Source organism: Mus musculus, chromosome 19, assembly GCF_000001635.26.
Source record: "Mus musculus strain C57BL/6J chromosome 19, GRCm38.p6 C57BL/6J".
Lineage (NCBI taxonomy): Eukaryota > Metazoa > Chordata > Mammalia > Rodentia > Muridae > Mus > Mus musculus.
Window position 1 is genome coordinate 56,352,347 of NC_000085.6, and position 24,314 is coordinate 56,376,660.

The 24,314-nt window shown below is 46.1% G+C and overlaps 1 protein-coding gene and 1 long non-coding RNA gene across 12 annotated transcripts in view; one reads left to right on the forward strand and one right to left on the reverse strand.

Annotated features, from left to right (window-relative positions):
* Positions 1 to 24,314, reverse strand: part of Nrap (nebulin-related anchoring protein) — a 70,026-nt gene that overhangs the window by 32,310 nt on the left and 13,402 nt on the right. For 4 of the 7 annotated variants that reach the window (XM_006526748.4, XM_006526746.4, NM_001286552.1 and 1 more), the window contains 11 exons: positions 20,461 to 20,568; positions 19,477 to 19,581; positions 14,029 to 14,127; positions 13,046 to 13,150; positions 11,956 to 12,063; positions 11,580 to 11,681; positions 9,308 to 9,505; positions 8,766 to 8,870; positions 4,945 to 5,043; positions 3,136 to 3,240; positions 1,774 to 1,881 (listed from right to left, as the gene is read on the reverse strand). In XM_006526748.4, the coding sequence (XP_006526811.1) occupies positions 1,774 to 1,881; positions 3,136 to 3,240; positions 4,945 to 5,043; positions 8,766 to 8,870; positions 9,308 to 9,505; positions 11,580 to 11,681; positions 11,956 to 12,063; positions 13,046 to 13,150; positions 14,029 to 14,127; positions 19,477 to 19,581; positions 20,461 to 20,568 (1,242 nt within the window). Of the gene's footprint in view, positions 1 to 1,773; positions 1,882 to 3,135; positions 3,241 to 4,944; positions 5,044 to 8,765; positions 8,871 to 9,307; positions 9,506 to 11,579; positions 11,682 to 11,955; positions 12,064 to 13,045; positions 13,151 to 14,028; positions 14,128 to 19,476; positions 19,582 to 20,460; positions 20,569 to 22,017; positions 22,123 to 24,314 lie in introns of all 7 variants that reach the window. The other 3 variants (XM_006526745.4, XM_006526747.4, NM_008733.4) reach the window with 1 other exon arrangement.
* On the forward strand, positions 4,338 to 14,039 carry Gm17197. Of its 5 annotated transcripts, none has more exons than XR_003952900.1 (4): positions 4,338 to 5,060; positions 10,330 to 10,469; positions 11,888 to 12,086; positions 13,699 to 14,039. It is a non-coding gene; the product is annotated as a predicted gene 17197 (long non-coding RNA). The 5 variants fall into 5 exon arrangements; XR_877946.3 differs by having other exon boundaries at positions 4,341 to 5,060; positions 10,384 to 10,469; positions 11,885 to 12,086; XR_386818.3 differs by having other exon boundaries at positions 4,341 to 4,762; positions 11,885 to 12,086.

Below are 24,314 nucleotides of genomic sequence, written 5' to 3' on the forward strand. Positions count from 1 at the left end.
CACACATGTATAAAAATGCCAAGGGAGAGCAGAGGAAGACTTCAGAGGTCCTGGAGCTAGACTTACAGGCAGTTGTGAGCCACCTGATATGGGTGCTGGACCCAAACTCCAGTCCTCTGGGAAAGCAGCAAATATTTATTGGCTCCTAGCCCCGCTTTTGATTTCTTTTTAAATAACCTGCTGCCGTCCAATAAGCTGACTTACAATCTTTATGGATAACAGAACATTGTAACTAAAAAGTCATTACAAAACTGGAACAGCGGCTGTGGTTGAGAGAGCTCCAGAGTTTGGAGAAGGAGCAGAGGAGCCTGTGCTGTCTGGAGACAAAGGGTGTCAGACAAAGCACAGAGAGAACCAGGAGAAAGAGCTGTGGGGACAGCTTGAAGAACACAGAGTCCAGCCAGGTGGCACTGTGTTCAACGCTGCCTTTCTTGCGCTGTGAGGAAACTCTAGACTCATCTCCAAACCACAGCATTGACACCATCACTGTTTACCATGGGCCAGACATGGGATAAGCCAAGGGCGCTCACACACCCATTGATTGTGTTAAAACATGTTATATGGCAGACTTTAAATCAACCCCATCACCAAACCACTGGATAAGCGCGCGCTTGCTCTCTCTCTCTCTCTCTCTCTCTCTCTCTCTCTCTCTCTCTCCTTCTTCCTCCTCTCCTCCCTCCTTCCCTCCATCCCTCTTCCCTCTTCCTTTCTTCACCCCCTCTTCCCTCCTCTATTCTTTTCTTCCTCCCTCCTCCCTCTTCCCTCCTCCCTCCTCCCTCTTCCCTCCTCCCTCCTCCCTCCTCCCTCCTTCCTTTTCCCTCCTCCCTCTTCCCTCCTCCCTCCTCCCTCCTTCCTCTTCCCTCCTCCCTCTTCCCTCCTCCCTCCTCCCTCCTCCCTCTTCCCTTCTCCCTCCTTCCCTGTATGTATGTTTTGTTTTAATTTTGGTCTTTGTTTTGTACTCATGTTTGGTTTTGTGCTTGTTGTCGTTTAGCTTGGTTTTTTTGGTTGGCTGTGTCTTTGGAGATGGGTGCTGAACCCAGATCCCCATAGCGAGATAAACCTTAAATTTTTATCCTCCTATCTCTGCATCTAGAATGCTGAGATTACAGAAATGGGCTGCTATAGTTAGTCTCCCCTCCTCCTTCTTCCCCACCCCTCTTTCCCCTCTCTTCAATTCTGTCTGCTTATGCCTTTCCTTTCTTTCCTCAAGGAAGGAAGCACAGATCTTTTCTGCTCTCTGGCCCTCTAACCGGTCACCTGAGTCATAACGAATTGCACGGGATTGAAGAGCAGCGCACGTTGCTCTGTCTCAGGTCCCCATAATCATCTTGTAATTACCAGTTTGCTGGTAACTGGGATGCAGAACGGTTAAACCATCTGCTTAACTCATAGCACCAAGGCACAACAGGGAAGGCTTTTCATCCAAAGTCCATCTCACTGAAGAGCATAGTCTCTGAACCATGAACAGGCTGTGCCTCCGTCACCCGAGAAGGAGCAGGTATTCCAAGACTCTTGCCACTGCGGTTTCAGCTTGCTGGAAAGTTGGTGTGTGGCAACGGCCCTGACCGCAGGAGTGGTGACCTCATTGTGGAGGACTTGCCGTGATCCCAACTCCCCAGAAGAGCCCCATGATTTGGGGAGACGATGCTCCTGCCTAGGTAGGCAGCAGCAGAGCGCATGCATCCGACTCCAGTGCCTGGGGCAGCAGTGTGTGTGTGTGTGTGTGTGTGTGTGTGTGTGTGTGCATCCGGCTCTGGTGCCCGAGGGACTCACCTCACTAGCCAGGTCTCTCTTGGCTTTGGCTGTCAGGAATGCCAAGGAGTCAAGTCTCAGCTCAAACCCTTTGGCCTTCTGCTTTTCCCAGCTGCTCTTGTACAGGGTCTGGGGGAGATTTAGGGGAGCCATGGTTATCTTTAAGTGAGAGGGTTCCCCTAGAATAAGTGGTTCCCAATCTTCCTAATGCTCTGACCCCTTAATATAGTTCCTCATGTTGTGGTGACCCCCTACCCATAAAATCGTTTTCATTGCTACTTCATGACTGTAATTTTACTACTGTTATGAATTGTAATGTAAATATCTGATATGTGGGACATTCTAATATATGACCCCTGGGAACCCCCCACAGGTTGAAAACCACTGCTCTAGACTCTGTGAAAACCTTTCTGAGCATCAGCAGTGTCATCCTTGCCTAGCCTGAGAACCAGGTCTCTTTACCCTTGCTGAGGGCCTCCTGGCTTATCTGACTTCCACCATAAGAAGCAAGGATAAACCTCACATCAGTCTGAAACATACCATAGGTACCACACAGAAGTCTCTCAAGCATGACAGATGCTACGACATCCCATGGGCTAGCACAGGACTCAGCCATACACACACCAGGAGCAGGCCTCGGCCACAGAACTCAGTCATAGGATTCAGCCACAGGCTCAGTTATAAGACTCAGCCACAGGGTTCAGCCACAAGACTCAGCCAGAGTACTTAGCCACAGGGCTCGGAGGACTTTCTCCTGAATCATCCCTCATCCAGCCTCCAGTCCTAGAGCTGTTCTTTGTCCCTTCCATCTGAAACCTCTGCCTCCAAGCCTGAAGGCCTTTCTTCTGGAAGGCCTCCCTTCCTCTCAGAGTGGATATCAGTTCAGCCTCTACCCCGGCTTCTGTTTCTCCTCCCTGCCTATTTCCAGGTCAGGACGGCAGAGACTTGGGACACTTGTGTATAGAGAGTCAAGAGCAGGCGTACTGGGACGGGATATCAATCATGGACATGTCACACCAGGGAGCTACCACAGTGCTCACTCCTGAAGAATATCATGCATGTATGCTCACGGAAGCCTCGTGGCAACCCAGGGAGGAAGAGCTGCTCTTAGCTTCACTTCACTAACGGACATCCAAGAGTAAACGCCCAGTCTATAGCTGCACCCCTGGTAAGTGGTCAAGCTAAGGACCAAGGTGTAGAGTTGACAACTGGGTTTCCCGCCTTCGACCACTCGGGGTTGACTCTTGGAACAAGCATTGGTCAGGAACCACACCACACCCACTGCAGTTGAACCAATCACTGCAGTGTAGCTGGTGGCTTTGGTGACCAGCTGATCACAGACACATGGGGGAGCCAAGCCGGCAGTGCCCACCCTTGCAGTACCTCGCTGAGTTGAGCAGCATTGGCCCGGGCTCGTAAGAAGAGAGGCTCGTCTTTGCTGATGGTGTACTGATGGACGGATTGCTCGTTTCCTGCCTTGTAGGCCACCTGATAGTGAACAGGGTCAGGGGTGAGGAAGGAACAGGGTGGGCTGTCCATTAAAACTGGGGCAGCATAGATGGAGTCAGGGGCATTGAAATCAATGCAACATGCTAGGCACAATGACCACAGGATGCTACTCATCTGTGAAACTGAAAGCGCTGACCTCATAGAAGGAACAAACAAAGGCGACAAAGTGGGCAGCAGTCAGGGGGACCAGAGAGGGCATGCATAACAGGTACAAAAATACAGATGTTGAGAGGTACTTCTGTTATATAGCACATATACATGTATGTACATAATGCATACATATATAAGTATACATACATACATATATTATAATATGCATACGCACACACATACACGTATATGTGTATGTAGGCTAGCTATGGACTCCAGAAATTAATTTTACATCTTTGAGAGAAATACCAAGAACATGAAGGTTCCCAACACATAGAAATCACACTGAAAGTTGGAAATGCTAATTACCCTGGTTTGATCATTGTGCACTGTATTTGTGTATCAGATTGCAATACTGTACCTCATAAATATAAATATTGTAAATCAATTAAAGCAAATAACAGGCTTATGCCTATAATCCCAGAACTAGGAAGACTGAAGGAGGAGTGTTGCTGAGGGTTCAAGGTCAACCTGGGCTCTAGAGTAAGATCCCCAAAATAACATATATATATATGTGTGTGTGTGTGTGTGTGTGTGTGTGTGTGTGTGTGTGTATGTGTGTATGTGTGTGTGTGTGTATATACGTGAGTGTGTGTGTGTGTGCATATATATACGTGAGTGTGTGTGTGTGTGTGTGTGTGTGTGTGCATATATATACGTGAGTGTGTGTGTGTGTGTGTGTGTGTGTGTATATGTGTGTGTAACACCAGGCCAGACATTAAGAGACAACACAGGAAAAAACATGTTTAGAGACAGAGACCAACACAACTATCCTCCTGGTTTTCTTTCCTTAGAATTGCCATCTGCCTCCCAAATCTATTGTCATTTACATTCCTGTGAACATCAAAAATCTCTCAACCACCAGGGGGCGCCAAAGTAGGCTGGGCAGGAAGCACGCTCCCTCCTGCATCCGTGATCCATTCATACACTGGGAAGTGCTGACACCGGGATATGGGCAGTGACCCGACCAGGAAATAGATCTCTGCTTTCTCTCTTCCTTCCTCCCCTCCCTCGAGTCAGGTTTGCAAGCAGTAGCTTTCTACTGACTCTGACAGCTTTCCAGCGGGAATCAGAGGATGCAGCATCTGCTGGACCAATGGGGAAAAGCTGGGAAGAACAGGCTGGGGCAATTAGTGGGGGGCTCTGGTTGAGCACCGGCCTGTACATCATTCAAATGGCACCTTGTTGTTCTGACTCCGTTATTAGAACTAAACTGGCATCCAGCCAGAAGCAGACCCACTTCCAACATAATTCTCTGTTAATCCAGAATTATCGTCTTGGTTAAAGAGAAAGAAGAAAGGACAATTAAGAAATACCGACAGCAAAGGAGTAATGAGATCGGTCTGTCTCGGTGAGTGGGGGAGAAGCAGGGCGTGTCTGATCTGCAGACTTCCTGGAAGCCTGGGCCATGCCAGGTCCAGCCTCCTTAAGGACTCCTGAGCTGTTCCTGTAGGTAGCACCTGCTGCTGTCTCCAGAGGATCCTGGGCTCGAGACACAGCAGCCTTCTGGCTGGAGGGCAACCCAGGACTCACCGCGTTCTGCAGCCCCTGGCTCTTCTTGGCATGCTCCATCTGGGAGCTGTCAGCCACACTGGTGAACTTCAGCTCATCCACCCTCTGCCGGTAGTTTTTCTGTTTCCAAAGAAAAGGTAGGCCACAGTGTCAGGATGGAGTCGCCCCTTCCACCATACACACACATAGACACATGCACATACACCTTTGTGCTTTTTACAGCTCAAGCATTTCCTTGTGGGATGGGTGTTCCTGCAGGTCCTAAAATAGAACCTCACACCCTGCTCTAGGGAGATTGTCTCTCTCTCTCTCTCTCTCTCTCTCTCTCTCTCTCTCTCTCTCTCTCTCCCTCTCCCTTTCTCTCTCTCTCTCTCTCTCTCTCTCTCTCTCTCTCTGTGTGTGTGTGTGTGTGTTGTGTGTGTGATGTGAACATATGAATGAGTGCATGTTTATGAAGAGGCCAGAGGTCAGTCTTGGATGTCTTCCCTGGTCACTCTCCACCTGGCTTTGTGAGACAGAGTCTCTCACTGAACCTAGAGCTTGTCTCTGCTACACTCCTGTCAGCCTCCTCCTGCCTCCGCTTTCCCATGAGCCTGTGGGAACTTCAGTGCTTCCCAGCTAACTCTGCATTACACTGCATACACTGGGCTGTTTCCACCCTACAGACCCGAGGTCTGACATGAGAGGTGAAGTGGAAGGGACTTGGACTCAAGACCGTTTCAAATCTCACCTCTACCTTTTTTCCAGTCCCCTGACTGGGCATGTCACTAAACAGACCGAAGACCCTCTTCCTTCAGTTGCACAAGGCTAACAGTGGTGAAGGAAGCTTTGTCAGGTGCAGCAGGGGATGTTTTAACATCATTCTTTCCATGTGACCCAAGGTCGAAGCACATTTTGTTATCACCGCTGCCCATGGGGTCCCCCTGACTATCCAAGGAGCTAAAGAAAGGAGCACCAAAGCCACAGGTAGAAGGTCAGAGATCATAGGTCACACTGTTTCTCTGAGGTCTGTTTTCATTGTGTCCTTATCCCACAGCCACTAACTAATTGGAAAATTTTCAAGTGTGCTAATTCTGTCTCCCCTTGGGGACGTCTCATCTCTCATGAAGATTACTTCCTCTGGCTTTTCCATTGGAGTTGCCAAGATGGATGGGAAAAGTTGCCCCTGTGGATGGCTTGTTGAAGCAGTAGCGTAGGGTGCCACCGAGCTTCTACTCCCTCGGCAGAAGCAGTGTCTTATCCACTGAGGGCCAGACAGTGACAGGAATATTGGACACCTCAAGTATCTTTCTTTTAAATGGAAAACACAGACAAAAGAGAAATCTCACTGCAAGCATCAGACCCCAGTTCAGAAGGAATCCCACACTTCCCCAACATAGGCAAGATGCTTAATCTTGATTTTTTTTTCAACCTGTTAGGATGTAGAATCAACCTAGGAGGCATAGCCTCTGGGTGTGACCGTGAGAATGCTTCCACATGGGTTCAACCAGAGTGGGAAGACATGCCCCGAGTGTGGAGGTGCGATCCCATGGACTAAGGATCCAGACAGAATAAAAAAAAAAAAAAAGAACTGAGTATCAGCACCCGTCTCTTTTTGCTTCCTGACTGTGGTGCCTCCTGCTCTGTCACCATGCCTTCCCCATCCTGATGGACTGGACCCTCAAACCCTAAGCTAAAATAAACCCTTCTTGACTTAAAAAAAAAAAAAAAGAAAGAAAAATCTAGAGACAATATCCCAAAGCAACTGCTGGCTTTCCTTCCTAGTTTCTGTGTTGGATGGAAAAGCTCATTTACCATGTAATTGAGGGAAGTCACATGACCCTTCTGTGGCCGGAAATCCCCAGTCACAGTGCAGAGACTGGTCAAATCCTGAGTCCTTACTTTGGAGCTAAGAGCTCATTGTACTATATTCTAGCACACCGAAAATCACCTCAAAGGAAAGAAACCCCTCAAAGAGCATAAAAAGCTGTAGTCAACACAGGAAGTGAGGTGGACACCCACATCTCTGATGCTGTAAGGACAACTTCCTAGATTCTTCCCCAACTGCACGCTGATCCAAGATCTACCTGGATCTCAGTAGATCTCACAGAAGGGAGTGTCGAGAGCCTCGGGGTGATGCTCTGTCTCTACTGCTTCCATTACTGACATAGTTTAAAACCAAATGTATTTTTGAGAGTAAGTAAGGTAGAAAAATGAGAATAAATTATAAAGTATGTATTTGGGGATATGTACTGCCAAGGAGTCACTGAGTCTCATGCCAAGTACTAAGTACTGAGTACTGAGTACTGAGTACTGCTCCTGAGTGGAACGGTGACTTAAGTCTGCTTTTCCTGTGTATAAGATAGAGCACAGCAGGATAACCTCACGATCTATGCCTAGGACCTCAGTGACCAATACACTGCACCATGAATCAATACACTCAGAGGGATCCGACAACTATACCAGTAGTTATTATTATCTGAATTATTATCTGTCTGTAAATGGTAGCTATTTTATCTCTTTGCAATGTGCAGACACAGTCTCCCTGGCCCAGAAGCAAGAATCACCCTGAAGATCCCAAAGTTCCTGACAGTCCCTCTTCCACATGGGACATCCCTCCAGAGTCCCTCTCTGCTCCCTGCCAAAGCAATTCCCCAAGATGGAAACAGATGCACAGGATTAGACCATGGGGCCTGGAAGTATCTCAGCTCACTCAGCCTTCTCATTCTTCCATGAGAAAAGGCTCCATGATATTTAGTGACCCCACCCACGTCTCCAGAGTGTAGCAACACTTACTCCAAGCGCCAGACGGTGAAGCGGCCTTGGTGTAAGAAAGATGTCACATGTTGATTACTTGGGATGGCAGTCTCAGATTTCAGAGGATCTTTCTCCCGTTGGTTGGTTTGGGGTGGGTATTTGTCCATAATGACATATTTTGGGGATGAGACCCTGATTTAAATTCATTAATGTTTCATATACACCTATGGTAGTTATAATCTTAAGGTTATTTTATGTGATATTTTCAGTAACTTAGTGCCTAATGAAAAATGTCATGCTGTGAATTGTGTGTTCAAAATGTTGGAGATTGCAAAGCACCTTGAGTGTTTTCCGGTTTTCAATTGCTCTATTTATACACTCTTTCTATACTAAATGATTCTCTGGATAAGACTACTCCTTTCCAAGTGGTGATGGTGCACGCCTTTAATCCCAGCACTTGGGAGGCAGAGGCAGGTGGATCTCTGAGTTTGAGGCCAGCCTGGTCAAAGAGGGAGTTCCAGGACAACCAAGGCTAGACAAAGAAACCTGTCTCTAAAAACCACTCTTTTAAAACCACTACTTCTAGGGCTGGAGAGATGGCTCAGCGACTGAGAGCACTGGCTGCTCTTCCAAAGGTCCTGAGTTCAACTCCCAGCAACTACATGGTGACTTACAACCATCTATAAGAGGATCTGATGCCCTCTTCTGCTCTGCGGATGTATATGCAGCAGAGCACTCATATATTAAGTAAATTAAAGAAAAGAATGACTACTTCTTAAAATAAATTGGTAATCTTAAAAACAACTCCCTGGAGCTGGGCATGGTATCACAATCCTGTAATCCTAGCACTCAGGAAACACAACAGGAGGATGTGGAGTCCAGGGCCTGCTTGGACTACACGGGCAGATCTTGTGTCAAGAAAACAACAAAACCTGTAGGAGGTTTAAAGGGGCAGAGAGTTGGTTCTGGAGATTTTACAGTTACAAACATGAAGGTGTCTCGCCCTTTGGCTTGAATTCAGAATAAAGCCCTGCAGGTATGGGAAGGCACTGGAGGGAACCAGAGCTCCGTGACTCAGGAGCCCAGGGGACAGACACTCAAGTTACCTCGCTGATGAGCTGTCCAGCCTTCTTCGCCTGTTCCAGGTTGAGACTCCCCTCTGTCAGCCACCCGACTCCCCTCATCCATGCCAGGTCAGCTTTGTACTGCAGCTGCAGGAGAAATGTCACCAAGCTCTAATCTGACATACACAGACAGACATAACCAAGTTCATGGGAACATCCAAAATGTCTTCCCAGAAAGCCACTCCCCATTTGTCTCCCTTAGGGAGGGAAGGCCACTGGGTGCTCCCTGCGATGGAAATGAACACATTCCACCTTCCTGCTGAAACACTTTGACCTTGCCAAAATTGACCAATGTTTCCAAGATGTTTCTCCTTGGCTCTTGTTGCCAGCCCATCTTGACTTTCACACTAGCTCCAAGCCCCGCCCCATCCTGAGTTTACACTGTCTTGGCTCTTTGTCTCTCTACACCTGTCTATCCTGGACCTGTTACAGCTATAGATCTTCTCTGAGTTATACAATGGACCCACTCACAGGTTCAAATCACTCTGAGAGCTCATCTGAGGGCAAGGTGCTGGGCCACTCACCTCGCTCTGCAGCCCGTAGGCTTTCTTGGCCCACTGAGTTTTCATATCTTCAGGCAGCACCGTGTAGTCATGCAGTTTCTTTCTGTAGTCAAGGTCACTGGCAAGAGCTTGGGCCTTCTTAGCGTGCCTGAGGTTCACCATGTCCATGGGCAGGTTAAAGTGGGTTTTACTCTCCTCAAACCCTTTCTTATATTCAACCTTGAATGCAACAAAACAGGGCTCATTGATTAAAGGCTGTTCTTGCAGGAGTTAAGAGAGAGTGGGGGAGAGACTCTCGGGATTCTGGGAGATTTAAGCACTCTGGGTGCAGCCACCTATCTGCTGGAAAGGTGGCCCCAAGTCAGTGTTACCACAGTCATACTGATCCTGTCCCCTACATACTTGTCATCTAAGGCCATCTCTTACCAAACTTCACCCTGGTTCATGGCTGTTGCAGGAGAGGCTGCCACCTATGCTTTTTGCAGAGGTTTTCCAAAACGAAACAACAAAGTGTGGGGCTATAGAATCAAAGAAGCCTAACTTCAAACCAGCTCATTCCCGCTGTCCCTTAAACACAACTCACGTTGCTCACATGGCCAGGAGGCCTCTGGAAAGTTACATCCCCTCCCTTACGGCTCATTTTCCTTAAGGAACCAGATGTGGCCAGTCTTACTACAGTCACAGAAATGTGATGCTTAGGATAGGGAGTGTTACGTGCAAACAGCACACACTAGTGATGAGAATACAAGGGTGATGGTGGCGAGGAGGATGGATGTCAATAGTGGTTTCCATGGAGACGGTGATGATGACTGATGCTGTGACAATGGCGGTCATGACATTAGTTACAGCTCGGACAATGGTGATGACACCGGATATAACGGCATATGGTGAGAAAAGACAGTGCCCAGCAGTATGAGGGGCGAGGTGCCAGGTATTGAGTGATCTAGTCTCTAACTCTACTCTCCCACTGCTATCGTTGACGACCATATGGCTTTGGATCACAGATACTCAGTGTAACAATTTGTTGTCCATTTACATCAAAGCCCAACTCCGATTCTTACTGTGTCTTCATGCTTCATGACCATGCATTTCCCAAGACGTGTTCCATGGTGTGTCTAAATGCATGACTTCAGTGCCAGCTCCCTTATACCACTCAAGCCACGGTCTCGTAAAGGCCTACCAGGTAAATCTACTCAGCTGCTCAGCAGAGCTGCATGGCTTCATTGCATGGCTTCATTGCATGGCTCGGGAAGGCTAGAGTAGGAACTCAGTGCTCATGTGTCCATCCTGTATGCTTTGCATTGGGTGAAAGATTTGACTGGAAACCATAGATGTCCCTTCTGGTAGAGCTCTCCTTCCCCAGAGGCTCCACGACCACCCTACCATGATCTGTCCTAGGTGATGAGTGTCAATCTCCAGACATTCCAGTTATTTACAACCAATGACAATCAAGTTGGCTGGAGCTGGGGATACCACATTAGCCTGGCAAATGTTTTGAACACTAATACTGTGGCCACCCAGAACATCATCACAAAAAACCTACAAGCTCAACTCCCTGCTATGATTTAGATGTGATTTGTCCCTGCCGACAGTTACATTTAGGTTTAGCTCCTCAACAGTAGGTGGTGGTGGTGGTGGTGATGGTGGTGGAGGTACCAAGTCAAACCTCTTGCAGCCTCACGAACACATCATTGCCTGCCTGTCCTGGGCTGGATTTATCATCATGAGAACACACTGTGTTCTCTCATTTACATACACTAGCTCCCCTTTACACCTCTTTTCATCCCAAGCAACACGGGGCCAACCCGAGGGTGTTGCAGCTGTCCATCCTCAGGCCCTGGAGCCTCCAGAATTATACGACAAAACAGAGCTCTTCCTTCCTCAAGTGCTATCTCTAGGATCCTGGTTTAGCAGCAGAAAGATGGACTAAGACACTCTCACATTTGAGCTTAGCTCTGTGAGCGAGGAACTTGTGAGCTGCTCATTCTCATAGCTCCAGAGCCTCTTGCAGTATTTCACCCAGAGCACTGTGTGACAAATATCTGTGGCATAAATAGATGTACTCAGCACCTCTGTACCTTGCTCAGTAGACGCTGTCATCCCCGGGACCATCCACCTCACGTACTTTTAAAGAACACTGTGCTTTGACAAAATAAAGAAAACGAACGAGTTCCTCGTATATAAGCCAAGAGAGAAAAGCCTTGCAGGTGGAAGTCTGCAGAAAGGCAAGCTTGCCCAGGAGGAACTTTTAAGCACAGCTATCAGTTAGGGGCTGGGGCGGGAGGAAGTTTACCTCGCTGCTCATCTTGGCCACCTGCAGAGAATGCAGAAGCTTAGAGTCTGTGGCTCCCAGGGCTCTGCCCTTCATTTTCTCATATTCTTCTTTGTATTTAACCTTGAGAGGAAGAAGACAGTCTAGCGTGAGCAAGAGAGAAACTGCCCTAGAAGGGACTCTGACTGTAACAAACACAAAGAGAACAATTCTTGCCATGGTGGTGGTGGTGGTGGGGGGGGGAGTACCCCCTCCATCTTTCTCAAACCCAGAAGAAGATTAAAGTGTTGCGATGTTTACAATGTTAACAGTCATTATTTCTCCAGCAGGTGGCTGCCATCACATTGCAGCTGTTTCTTATCCCTTACACAATTCTGTGTTAACGAGAAGAACCTACGCTGCTAGCAAGCTCCCCCGAGGCTTTGGCGGCCAACAGAGACATGGCGTCCAGCTTCATCTCAAAGCCTTTCCCCTTTGTCTTCTGCCAGCCTTCTTTGTACTTCACCTGACAAACAAACACAAGCACAGGTGAGTGGGCCCTGCTACCCACCAGTCTGCGGGAAGTTGAGAGGATTTTTCTTTAAAGCAAACTTGGTTTCTTCTATTGGCAGGCGGGAGAGTCTTAGCTATTATTGTCAAGACTGTAACAGTAATCACTGACCCTTAGGGCCACCCTAGGGACAGGACAAAGAACCTTCATTGCCTGGTCAAGTGACTTTGGGTAATTACCTCTCTGAGCTGTGGCTGACCATTTACAAAATGCATATTATAATTCCCCGGGCTGCTGGAAATGTAAGTTGGGCGTGGAGCTTGAAGGCAAATCCTAAACTGTGTGGTGCAGCCAAGAAGCGAAGATTTGATGCTGCCTGCAAGAACCACTGTGTGTGGTCCCTTCCTAAAAGGGTTGTAGACACTAACTACAAATCTTCACACAAGCCAAGGCTCAGCAAGGCATTTATTTACTAGGGTCGTACAGCTCAAACGAGTCCAGCATGACTTCTGGATCGGGGTTTGTCTCATATCAAAACCCACGGCAACAAATGCTGGAAGGTACGTTAACGCCACGATGAGCCCAATAAACACATCAGATTTATGTCATCACGTCCTCCGCCTCAACACAGAGTAGTCTTGTACAAAAAAATTTGTCCCTATTTTTCGTTTTCCTTCCCCATAACTCCCACCTAGGCTAGTGGCCTAATCGCAGACCATTCTGTGACTCCTTGTGTTTTTGTTGATCATATCAAGATTATTCTTGAAACTTAAAAAAAAAAATCTCTTCTCACAAAGTCACCAGTCAGTCGCTGGGATGATGATGGTGGTGGTGACAAGACTGCATGTTCACATATCATGTACCCAGGGAGGTGTGCCAAAATTCTAAATCCCACTGTGTTGAATGCCCTGGAAGACTCTTTCCTGGGAGGCAAGGAGGCCCTGCTTGTTTGAGCATTGGTGAATGTCACACCAAGCTCTCCCCAGCTTGCTCTTACCTCGCTGAACAGTTCTGCATTGGCCTTGGCCTTCAGCAGCTGAGGGGCGTCCTGGGGCAATGTGTAGTTCAGCTTGTTTCTCTCGTAGTCAGCTCGGTAATTCACCTGTTGAGTTTAAAATAGGTCTGCAAGGTTTGTGTGTAACAAACAGGAGGAGAGCCCTGGGGAAACTATGCCGTTTCCCACGTCCCTCTGATTCCTGTTGCAGAGAGGGGGGTCCCTGGGAAAGGCCCTTTACAAGAAACTTGGGGTGGTGGTGGGGGGTTTAAGTTAACAGATTGGAGGTGTCAAACGAAAAATGAAACAGCTCACGGGCACATCCAAGTTTGTAAGTTTGCAAGATACCTTTAAGTTGCTGTGGCGCTGAACACTTTGCTATATGTAGGTTAGACACTTGCTAGGAATCAAAAATCAGTATTATCAGAAGTAATATTGATTATGTACAGTTATAAAAGGCACATCTTGAACCTCATGTGCACAAAAGAGCTAAACACATGGGTAAGACGGCAGTGTCATCTATGAGGACTGTCGCTCAAAACTTAACCCTGGGCCACGGGCGCTGCCGAGAGAGTTGCAAAGTTGGGATTTATTGTTAGCTTTTGGTGTGTTGTATCAAAATTATAAAAATGTACTTCGTTCTTTTTACTTTTTAGAGATTCATACTAAGATATTTACAGATGAAGCTGGGTAGCATCTTGGATTTTCTTCACAATGAGAAAGAAGGGGAAGGTCAGAGGGCATGCACATGTGGCAGGGTGGGCTGTGAGCTGATAGTTATTGAAGCTGGTACCAGGGGCTTCAGTATGCTCTGCCTTTGTATAAATTGACATCCTCCACAATAAAATGTTTGAAAGAAAGGGCATCATTTCTCGGCTGTAACCACACAATCCAGCATTAGTAAAAGTAAAATCCTCGGGGGTCAGCTGTCCAGAGGCCTCACAGCAATTGCAAAATCCCCAGCGGAGCTGGGGCGTGCTACGTACATGGCTCAGCTGCTGGGCGTTGATCTTAGCTTGAACAATCTGTGGCGTGTTTGTCACCGAGCTGAACTTCATTCTGTCAATGTTCTGCCTGTAGTTGACCTGGGCAAAAACAGGCACGGGAAATGTCATTCACCATCATCTCTGGGATGTGCATGGCTCCCTTACTCGGCTGTAGTGATTTTCGGAGAATTAGAAAAAGAAGACTCCTAACTGGATACCAAGGGACACGCCAAGCCCACGGAGACTGAAAAGTGATCCGTCCGTGGAAGGTTGGATAACACGGACAAGCAACACATTAGCAGAGACCAGCTCACACCGCAGTGGACGCAGGAAACACACTGTCTTCACATTGCCAACGGCAGCAGTTCCCTGCCTTCCCCACCCACAGAGAGAGAAGGAAAGTCGCTGGCAAAGTACATGCAGGCAAGGACAAGGTAGCTATGGGAACTGCGGAGACTTTGCTAATAGCACTTGGAATCCAGAACAGCATTTGAGAACATACACAAAACCTCTGTCCCAGTAATCTCATCCCGAGGCTCACTGCCAATGAAAAAGGACACAGGGTCATTTTATAAAACCATCAGGAGGCTAGAGAGATGGCTCAGTGGCAAAAGCATGCACAGGCCTTGCAGAGGACCAGAGTTTAGTCTCCATCACCCTCATCAAGTGTTTCATAAACGGCAATAACCCCAGCTCTGGAGCATCCGATGCCCCTGGCCCCTGGGGGCATCTGACACCCGTGACCTCTAGGAGCATCCGACGCCTCTGCCCCCCCCCCCCCCCAGATACTGGCAGTCAGAAGCACATGCCCCACATTCAGGCACCTACACACAATTAAAAACGAGTTGCATCTTGACAAAAATTCAAGATGTATGTTTCGATGCATATACAGTGCAATTTTTCTGTATGTCTAACACTAGATATTTGGGGCTGCTAGATTTCATTCTTGAAACTGCAGATTATTTTTTGAAGGAGTAAAGTGTCATTAGCCATTTGTACACAAGGATACTTTCATCCAGCCCGCGTATTTCCTCTACGTGCGATTCAGAGTGGTAGGAAGGGAAACTAAAAAGCGACATCAAGGCCTAGGTTTGGGGCCTGAAGGTACGCAACATGGGAGGCAATGGAGATGAGCCGAGTGAGAAGAAGCCCCCCATCTTACTCAGGATGGCTGAAAGTGAAGTGGTGATGCCCTGGCTGGCCAACATGTCATGGCTGGCCAACGGCCCCTTCACAAATTCACTTTCCTACAACACAGGAAAAGAGTAAGAAGTAAACCCGTCCCTACTCAACCTATCTGGCCTCAACCTCTTGTTCATCCATTGGCTCCTTCAACAGACATGGAGTCTGTGCAGAACAAGCAAAATTAGACAAAACCCTGCCCACCCAACATTCCAGATGAGTCTCTGCTGCCTACATACCCCGTGCTGATAGTGGCGGCTCCCTAGTGCGTGCCTCCCCATCTCCTGGACTCCTCCCTAAGTCCAGTAAACCCATCTGGGATGCCAGAGCATGTCCTTTCAGTCTTACTATCTATCCACTGCTCTCTCTGCTGGAGCCACTCACATGGCATCCTCATGAGTCAGCACACAGTGGCTCTGTTTCCCAGCTGTTACCAAGAAGCTATAAATCCACGTTCTTGTATAAACCACTGCTATTTTCTGAGCCAATGCTCGTGTTCATTTGCTCAGTTTAGTTGCCCATGATGTGTATGTGTTTTAATGCATCTTCACGGGTAACATATACACATGTCCTTGACAGGTTTAAAAACAGATCTATAAAATCCTGGTTTGAGCGAGCCTTAACATGACCGTTTCTGGCAGGATTTCTCGGTCTTTAAATTTTTTCCACAGCATTTTGTCACTTCTAAAGACACAACTCCAAGACAGAGGGCTTTCTAAATTTGGTTTTAAACATTTCCTCTTAGAGAGTGTTTAACTGATCGTTTTTCGCTACCTGACTATTTCCTGCGTGTGTATAACGTGTTCCAATCCCCCTCCTCCCCACGCCCTCTCGTATCTCCCTCCAAGGCCCACTGATCCCTCATTCCCCGTCCTCAGCCAACCCATTCCCAAATTCATGATCTTTGCTTTTACTTTACAACCTACTTAGTTGAACCAGGGTCACCTGGACACACCAGTTGGCACTATCACTTGGCTCCTATGTGGTCTTTAGTAGATACACAATTGAAGGCAACGGTCCCTGTCTTCTCCCTGAATCTATCAGTAGCAAGCAGTTCAGCAGAGAGAGAGAGAGAGAGAGAGAGACAGACCACCCCAAACCATCTTCCCTCGTGCCTGCCTTTTGCTAGGCCTACTCTTATGCAACTCTATGATGGGATTTGAGGGAATCCATTCCTGTAAACAGGGTCGAAAGTGTCACGGTGAGGTCTTGAGATCCTAGCCCTGGGGTGAGGATTGAATGCCATTTATCTAAACTGACATAATACCAAGCTGCTTATACCCACAGACAGCTGTCCTCTGCTCAATCAGAGGAGCTTCTTTCCCATTGAAGGGCACTAAGCTGTGAATGCACAAGATGCTCAGAGATGGGTGTGTGCTCACAGTGAGGGAGACATGAGTACCATGTCCCCCAGGGCTTGGGAGCGCTGCAGAAAAGGGAGCAGAATGAACGCAGATGCCAGAAGACAGACAGGAAGACAGGCTGCAACTGACATCTTCTGGATGAGGCACAGCCGTGCCAACCACAAACTCCTGGCACGGGCCTGCTCCATGCCCACTGACATTTTAAGACCTGGCAAATAAGTCTATATTTTAAAAAGTCACTGATAGGCATGGGGTGCCAACGTGTTCATAGGCTCACTTCTGAAATAAACTTGAGGCCACCTTGGGCATGCTGGCTTCCAGCTTATTCATGTCACGCTTCCCTCCACTCAATACCCAGTAATAACAGCTCTGACCAACACGGGGCACTTGCTGTGCACATCCCGTGGCTCCAAGTGCTCCTCCATACATCCTAACTCAGTTACCTCCCCAGCAGTCCTGCCCTGCAGTAACTCCTACCTTGAAATGTGGAAAGGGAAGCACAGAGAACGAACGAAAGCAGCTCAGCTAGTGAGGGGCGAGAGCCGCGATCTGCATCCCAGACCAACTGGAGAGTGGTCCTCCGGCTGTGCCCTTGAGTCTGCGCTCTGTAAGCCCAGTTTACCTGGAGTGCTTGGGACCATTGCTTACAGATGGACAGGACATACCACAGAGAGCCTTCTGACTTGTATATTGAGATCGGGAGATCTATCCCGTGAGCAAACATGACAGATAAACATGTCGTTAAAACAGCACACGTGGACACCACAAACCTTCAGGCTCAGAGCTGACCGCGCTGTTTGGAGACTATCACTTCGCTGCTTTTTCATTAATAATTCAAGGAGGAAAAAAAAAACCCACTTCGTACATCCAGAGTAAATAGGGAAAACTGGAGATATGAAGTCATTTCAAAGTCAACTGCTAATGAGATTAGAGTGTTGCAACTGTCTAATGCATTAATTCAGAGGGAAAATTATCAACTCATAATAGAGACTTATTAGAATTCAGAACTAGGCATGATAAAATGTCACAAAAACTGTATTTTTAAAATAGCACGTCCCTTCCTGATAGTTCTGCGCTGAATATGTCATACTGGGGCACAATTACTTTTCTCTGCAGGACATAATTAACAGCTTCCATGATTAATTTCACAAACGTTTGGCCACCACTTCAATCTACATTCTGAAAGCTTCTATGCTAAAGATAGAGTCCCATTTTAGTTCTATTAGTATGTATAAAAAGCCATCTACAGGAATGGCCTCTAATTAAGGACCCATGCTATATTTAATTTTCATGGCTACTTTACCACCTTTAAGGCGACCAGATGGCAAGACCACAAACTCTCTTGAAAAAGGAATGGTTTCCCCACTTCCTGAGTGTTAATAATCTACATTAGGACTAATTTGCTCAAACACATACCAGAGCCAAGACAGTAAAAGGAAGGAAGGAAAGAGGCACTTGTAGATCAGCCCTGACTCAGTCCCTGCCAACTTCTGCTACACAAGACACAGAAGCCCTGTTGATTTTGATTTTACTTCTGCATCCCAAGAAAACAAGTAACTAGCCTGGGAATGGCTCATGTGCTGCCTGCTTAGACGCTATCTCTAAAAACAGTGTCTATTGCAGTTCAGGTTAATCCTAAACTAGCTACAACGTTTCAGACGTAGACCTTAGACCTTGACGGAGAGTCCTACAGACATACCTGTAGTAGAGAAGGATGTTACAATGGAAATACAAAGCTATATCAATCTATCTCATTTTGTTTGTGCTAATGACTAGGCTTGGTCTCTAGAGCCTGATTGTAAACACACAAATCACGATTTTACTTTTAATTGCTATGTAGCTTATGAAGTATTTGGGACCAAAAAATAAAGATGTTTTGGTTTCACTGGGATACAAGAGAGTCAACCAAACAAAACTCCTTGGGAAAGAGAAGCACAAAGCTTGGTCTCTTCTGTCCTGTGGGTTCCCATTGCCTGCTTCATTCACTCCTACAAAGCCCTGTTTACGCAATAAGCTGTCATTACCAGCTCTTACTCCTCAGTGGTCTAGACACTGTTTCAGATCCAGCAAACCAATCTCACCACATCTACTCTCCACAAAAAAGAGGGAGAGTGGTGAAGTCCTATCTAGCAGCAGGAAACCCCAGCTGGTCACTGGTGCTGTGCTGAGCCCATGGGAGCTGGAGGGAAGCACTGTGGGCAGTCAGTGAGCACAGGCAGAATTACCTGATCTATTAAGTAATTAGTAGACTGGAGATTGCCTTCTCTGGCTAACTGTGAGATCAGCTCATTTTTAAGCAAGTGAATTACTTTATCTCTTTCTTCATGCTTTTTTCTATATTTTTAAAGTTTTAATACTGAACACACAATACAATTATTATAATACCAAAATAATAATTTTAATTAATTGAATTATTTTGTTTGGGATGCCTATAAATAGTCTCACTCCTGTAATAAGTAAGGAATCTAGCTACTCATCTGTCTGTCTGTCTGTCTGCCTGCCTGTCTATCTATCTGTTTGTCAACATGCCCCCTGAGAAAAAGGTATATTTAACATTACCGTTGGCTCTTAATTTATACCTACTTTATCTTTAACATACTAAGTTCTAATTTTATAAAGGTCATCATTGCTGTGGAAAAATTATTGTAAATGTGTCCAGCTCTCCAAATTCTGAGAAAATTTGAACTTTAGGATGTTTTCAAGACAAGAGCAGAACCATCCAAATTTTACATAGAAAGTGAGTTTTTAGTCATGCATTCATGGACGTCCCAGAGGAGGGATGGGCCCCATTCCTACCCCCTTTGATCTCCTGTATATTGATGAGATTTTTTTCCTTCCCATCTCTCTGCCTAAACCTTACTCCACAGCAAGTCATAGAATGAAGGGTGGGGGGGGGACTCACATCCTTCAGGGGAACCAGCCTCATCGTTGTTTGGTAGAATGGAGTGGCAGTGGCCAGGTAGTTGTAATCCACAACGTCATGTTTATAATCAGCCTTGTAGGCAACCTGAAACCCAAGGAAAAGAGGGGTCAGTCCCACTTCCCCCTAACCTGTTTGCGAATGTCATAAATATTTCTAATAATTAGAAACAAAATTAATTCGCTTTCATCACCTCGAAAGAAAACTACATCGCATTCACACTTTTGCCTTTAATGAATTCGAATTACTCTTAATTAGTTCAAACTTAGTCAACTTCCATCTGTAGTACATTTATTTTATCTTTCTTTTTAATTATAAGGCTCTCATTTTTTGTTTTAAACACGCAGTTACACACAGTTATACAAGGGCAGTGCCTCTGGGCAAACTTAAAGACAATGAAAACTTAAAAACTTCAGAGTAGTTTAGTTATTGTTCTAACAGTCAACGTCTGTGCCCTTGGACAGAGGAATGTGAGCGAGGTCTCCTATAAGTGCTCATTACCTCCAAGATTTAAAATGCAGTCTTTTCATATCGTGCGCTAGCCTCCACGCCAACCCCTGGTGTCTGGTTACCCCATTACCCTATTGCATGGCCACAGCATGTCTTCAATGAAATACAAAGTCTCCCCTAAGCAACCACCTCTCATTCATCAGAGCTTTGAAATCCCGCAGTGTTTCCAATAGGAATTGCACTGGTGCATCTTACTGTATCATTCAGAATCAATGATAACAGATCCTTCCAGCCAAAGCATACTAACGGGCTCTGGCTGGGCCTCTGGGAGTTTCAAGGCTCTTATAATTCTTTACATTTGTCAACATTTAAAGATCTGCGGGGAGGGGGGCTCTTCTTACAAATAGAAACACCCATATTTTTTTTTTTTAAAAAAAAAAAAGGCTTTAAAAGGAATTGGCCAAAGGAATCGCATCCCAACCAGCTGATTCCCACTTTCCCTTAAACACAACTCACATTGCTAGCCAGGCTGCCAACTTTGAGAGCGTGGAGCATGCGTCTGTCCATGCCGACTCCGTCATAGTGGCCTCTCAGCTGGGTCTGATAGTTTTCTTTATATTTATTCTATGAGGAAACAAACTTTTCATGATAATTTCCCAACTAGATGAAGGTAAATGGTCTTAACGGTCTAAGTCTAAATATAAGCAGGATTGCACTATTGGAGAAAAAAAAAAACAATTTGTTTTTAAACACCTTAAATTTCCAAAAAGCACAAGAACTTGAAGAAAGACAGGCAGACAAGCACACAGAAGTACATGTCATGGGGAGCACCGTGGCAGACTGTCCTGAGAGGACTGTGACAGACTGTCCTGGGGAACACCGTGGCAGACTGCCCTAGGGAGCACCAAGGCAGACTGTCCTGAGGACACCAACGCAGACTGTCATGGGGAACATTGAGGCAGGCTACATGTGGTTTTTTGTGTGGGTTTTTTTTTTTAAGATGTTTACTTTTAAATTTACCAGACTTTTCCGGTGTGGAAACTCACTTCCAAAATGTGGAGCTGGCAACGGACAACCAGTAGACAAGCCCTGGTTGTGTGGTTCTGACCCACAAGTCAAGTCATTACAAGTTATTGCTTCTTTGTCTAAATGCAGTCACCCTTCTACATCCATTAGGATCTACATGTGTGGACTCAAGCGGACACAGATGGAAACATTTGACAAAACGATTGTATCTGTAGGAAACATGTGCAGGCTTTTCTCTTACTGTTTCTCCTTTAAAAACTCAGCATTACTGTTTATGTAATACTATTGATGCATCAGGTATTATAAATAATCTGGAGAGACCTGACGTCTATATGAAGGCTAGGCTCCATCACTACACCATGCTTATATAAGAGACTTGGCATCTGTAGAGGATTGTAGTACCTACCAAGAGGTCTTGAACCAATCCCCAGTGGATATTATACACAAAGAATGGAATCTGAACCTTGTCAAATTTTATGATGTAAAAACTGATCACTATGGCAACCAATAGAAAAATGAGTCCTGCCCTAAACTCTGTTTATCAAAGAAGAGGAAAATCAAAATGGGGTGAATATGTCTTCAAACCGTCTCTAAGAACACCCAAATGTATAAATGATACTCTAGCACACATCTGGTCATAGGTAACGTGGGGAAATCTTATCTGGCTCTTCAGCTGTCTCTGTTAAGTGAGATCATAGATTAACTCAGAAGCACACGGTCACTGTGAGAAGAGACTGCATGCTCCATCAGTCTCCCAGACTAGCATTCAGCACCAGGAACAGCTGCGGAGCCACACAGGCCACACGAACATAGTTCCGCCTTGAGGACTCAGTCACATACGGGCAAGCAGGGAAACACTGGGGCATGACATCATTTGATAATAAACAGACTAATCCCAGCAGGCATTCCTAACCAAACTCAATGTACCATGCACCCGAGAGGCCATGCTTCTCTGAGACACGGGGATCAAGTCACAAAGCTCATCCGTTGGGAGATGCAGACGCCCAACCCACAAAGCATGCTGCTGATGCTGATGTAGTGACTCACATCGCTGGTGAATTTTGAGATCTTGCTCACATTCCTGAACTGGGGTGTCTCACAGTAGTTGATACTGTGACCTTTACTATTCTCCAGACCCTTCTTGTACTCCACCTTGGAATGCCAAACACCAGGTGCTTAACACAACCGCCCCTGAAGCCATTCTCGAGAACATTTCCCAAGGTTTGACTGGGATATATTTTTTTTTAACAAAACTTTTAACTCAAGACTTTAAGTAGGGCAGAGGATACTGGAAGCATATGGTGCTTTCTTTTATAAAAATAAATAAATAACAAAGCAGGTTATTTCACCCTGGAAATTACAAATACACAGTCCTTCTCAATAACAGGTACTCTAATGCTTCACACGGATCAAGAACTGTAAAACAGGGGTTAGGCTGTAACTCACAACAGAGTCCCCAGTGGCAAAAAAAATTATAAATGGCATGGGTACTCTTGGGGTCAAATGTCTTGGCTGTTTTTGTGACATCCAGCCATGTCCTGTTTCTCCCGGAGCCTGCTACATAGACAAGTCCACCTAAGAAACTCCTCCCACCGTAGACTCACGTGCGTGTCTCTCTGTGAACACGTCAAGAAAATTTAACAGAAATGCTTTACAAAGCAATATCATAAAGGAAGCCACTCCAAGGCAGGCCATCTTTAATTTAAAATGAGCTGGTATTTGAGTTCTCTGGGTGCCTGTGTGCAGGATGTGAGGCTATTGTTATCAAATAGACCGAGTCAGTCCCACGTAATTGCAGAAAACAGCTAATGGCGAGTACCATTAGGAGAGACAGAGCCGGTTCATCTCACTGGGTGATCATAAGGGCAAAATGAAGTAGAAAGCACCCTTGGGATGGCTCATCAAAGGAAATACAATGCAAATTGTTTTAGTGCTTGATCAAACGCCATGGAAGAGCTCTGCCTTTTTAAAGTATGCAAGGTTCACTTTAATGCTGACAACAGGATATATAGTTAAAAGTGTAAAACCGTGTATGCATTTGAACCTTAACTCTAGAGCTACATCCTTATTTTAAAGCAGGAGCTGGAAGGATGTCTTAGTGTTACGAGGCCACAGCTCTTGCAGAGGGCCTGGGTTCAGGTCCCATCACCCACAGGGAGGCTCTTCAGTTCCAGGGTATCCAATGCTTCTGATCTCTGGGCAGGCACATGGTGCAAAAACATGCACTCAGGCACACGCACATCCACATAAAACATATGAAAGGACTTAAAATTTCAACTGTGCATGCGTGGATGTCTCTGTGCCTGTGAGTACACACATACGCACTGTCAAGTCCACATGTGGAAGGCAGAGGTCAATATTAAATGCATGTTTTATTACTCTCTAACTTCCTTTTTTGAGGCAGGGTTTCTTGCTGACCCTGGAACTTACTGTTTCAGCCACACTGGTTGGAAAGTAAACTCCCAGGACGTAGCTGCCTCTGCTCTCCCCACCCCCACCCCTGCCCGCAATGCTGAACTTGTAGGTTTGTGCCACCATTTCTGGCTTTTATCTGGGTGCTAGGGGTGTGAACTCGGGTCCTCGTGTTTGTGTAGTAGCAAGCACTTCACCCACTGAGCCATCTCCCCAGACCCTATAAATGTGTCTTGATACTCATATGTATGGTCAGTTAGGTATAGTCACAGAAAAAGGCAGTATATTCTTCCTGGGTGGTTGAACTGTCCCTGAACTTCACCTCCCCGGTGGACTCTTGTTTCTACTTCTGTCCCTGCGTTCAGTATATCAGGTCAGAGACTTTCCTTTTCAAGGCCTATGAGAAAGGGATGCCCCAATGATTGCAAAGGTCTACCAGAGCTAACAAAATGATCTCATATATATATATATATATATATATATATATATATATATGTGTGTGTGTGTGTGTGTGTGTGTATCACATTTTATATATTAATATTAATTATATATTGATACAGTCACTATTATATATCATATAGCTAACAAGATAGATCAAATGTTTCAGGCTTTCCCCACCACACAGTCTCAGTGTCAAGTGCTCGCATTTGCTGTGTGAGCCTATTGACCCGAGGTCAGTATGTAAGCAGAGACAATGTGCTGGGTCCCAAACACAAATTTTTATTTAAAAAAAAAAAAGTCCCTGAGCTGGATTTGGGCCGTGAGCTATATCTGACACTGAGGCCACGGTGTGCTGACATCTGCTCTAGAGTACGGGAATCATCTAGAACGTTTATCAGTGCAGAGCCTGAGCTCTCAGCACTGAATTTTCTACCTCAAAGTGTCCAGATCTCTTGATGGGGCTCCAGAAAGTATGATTCTGAGCATTTAAA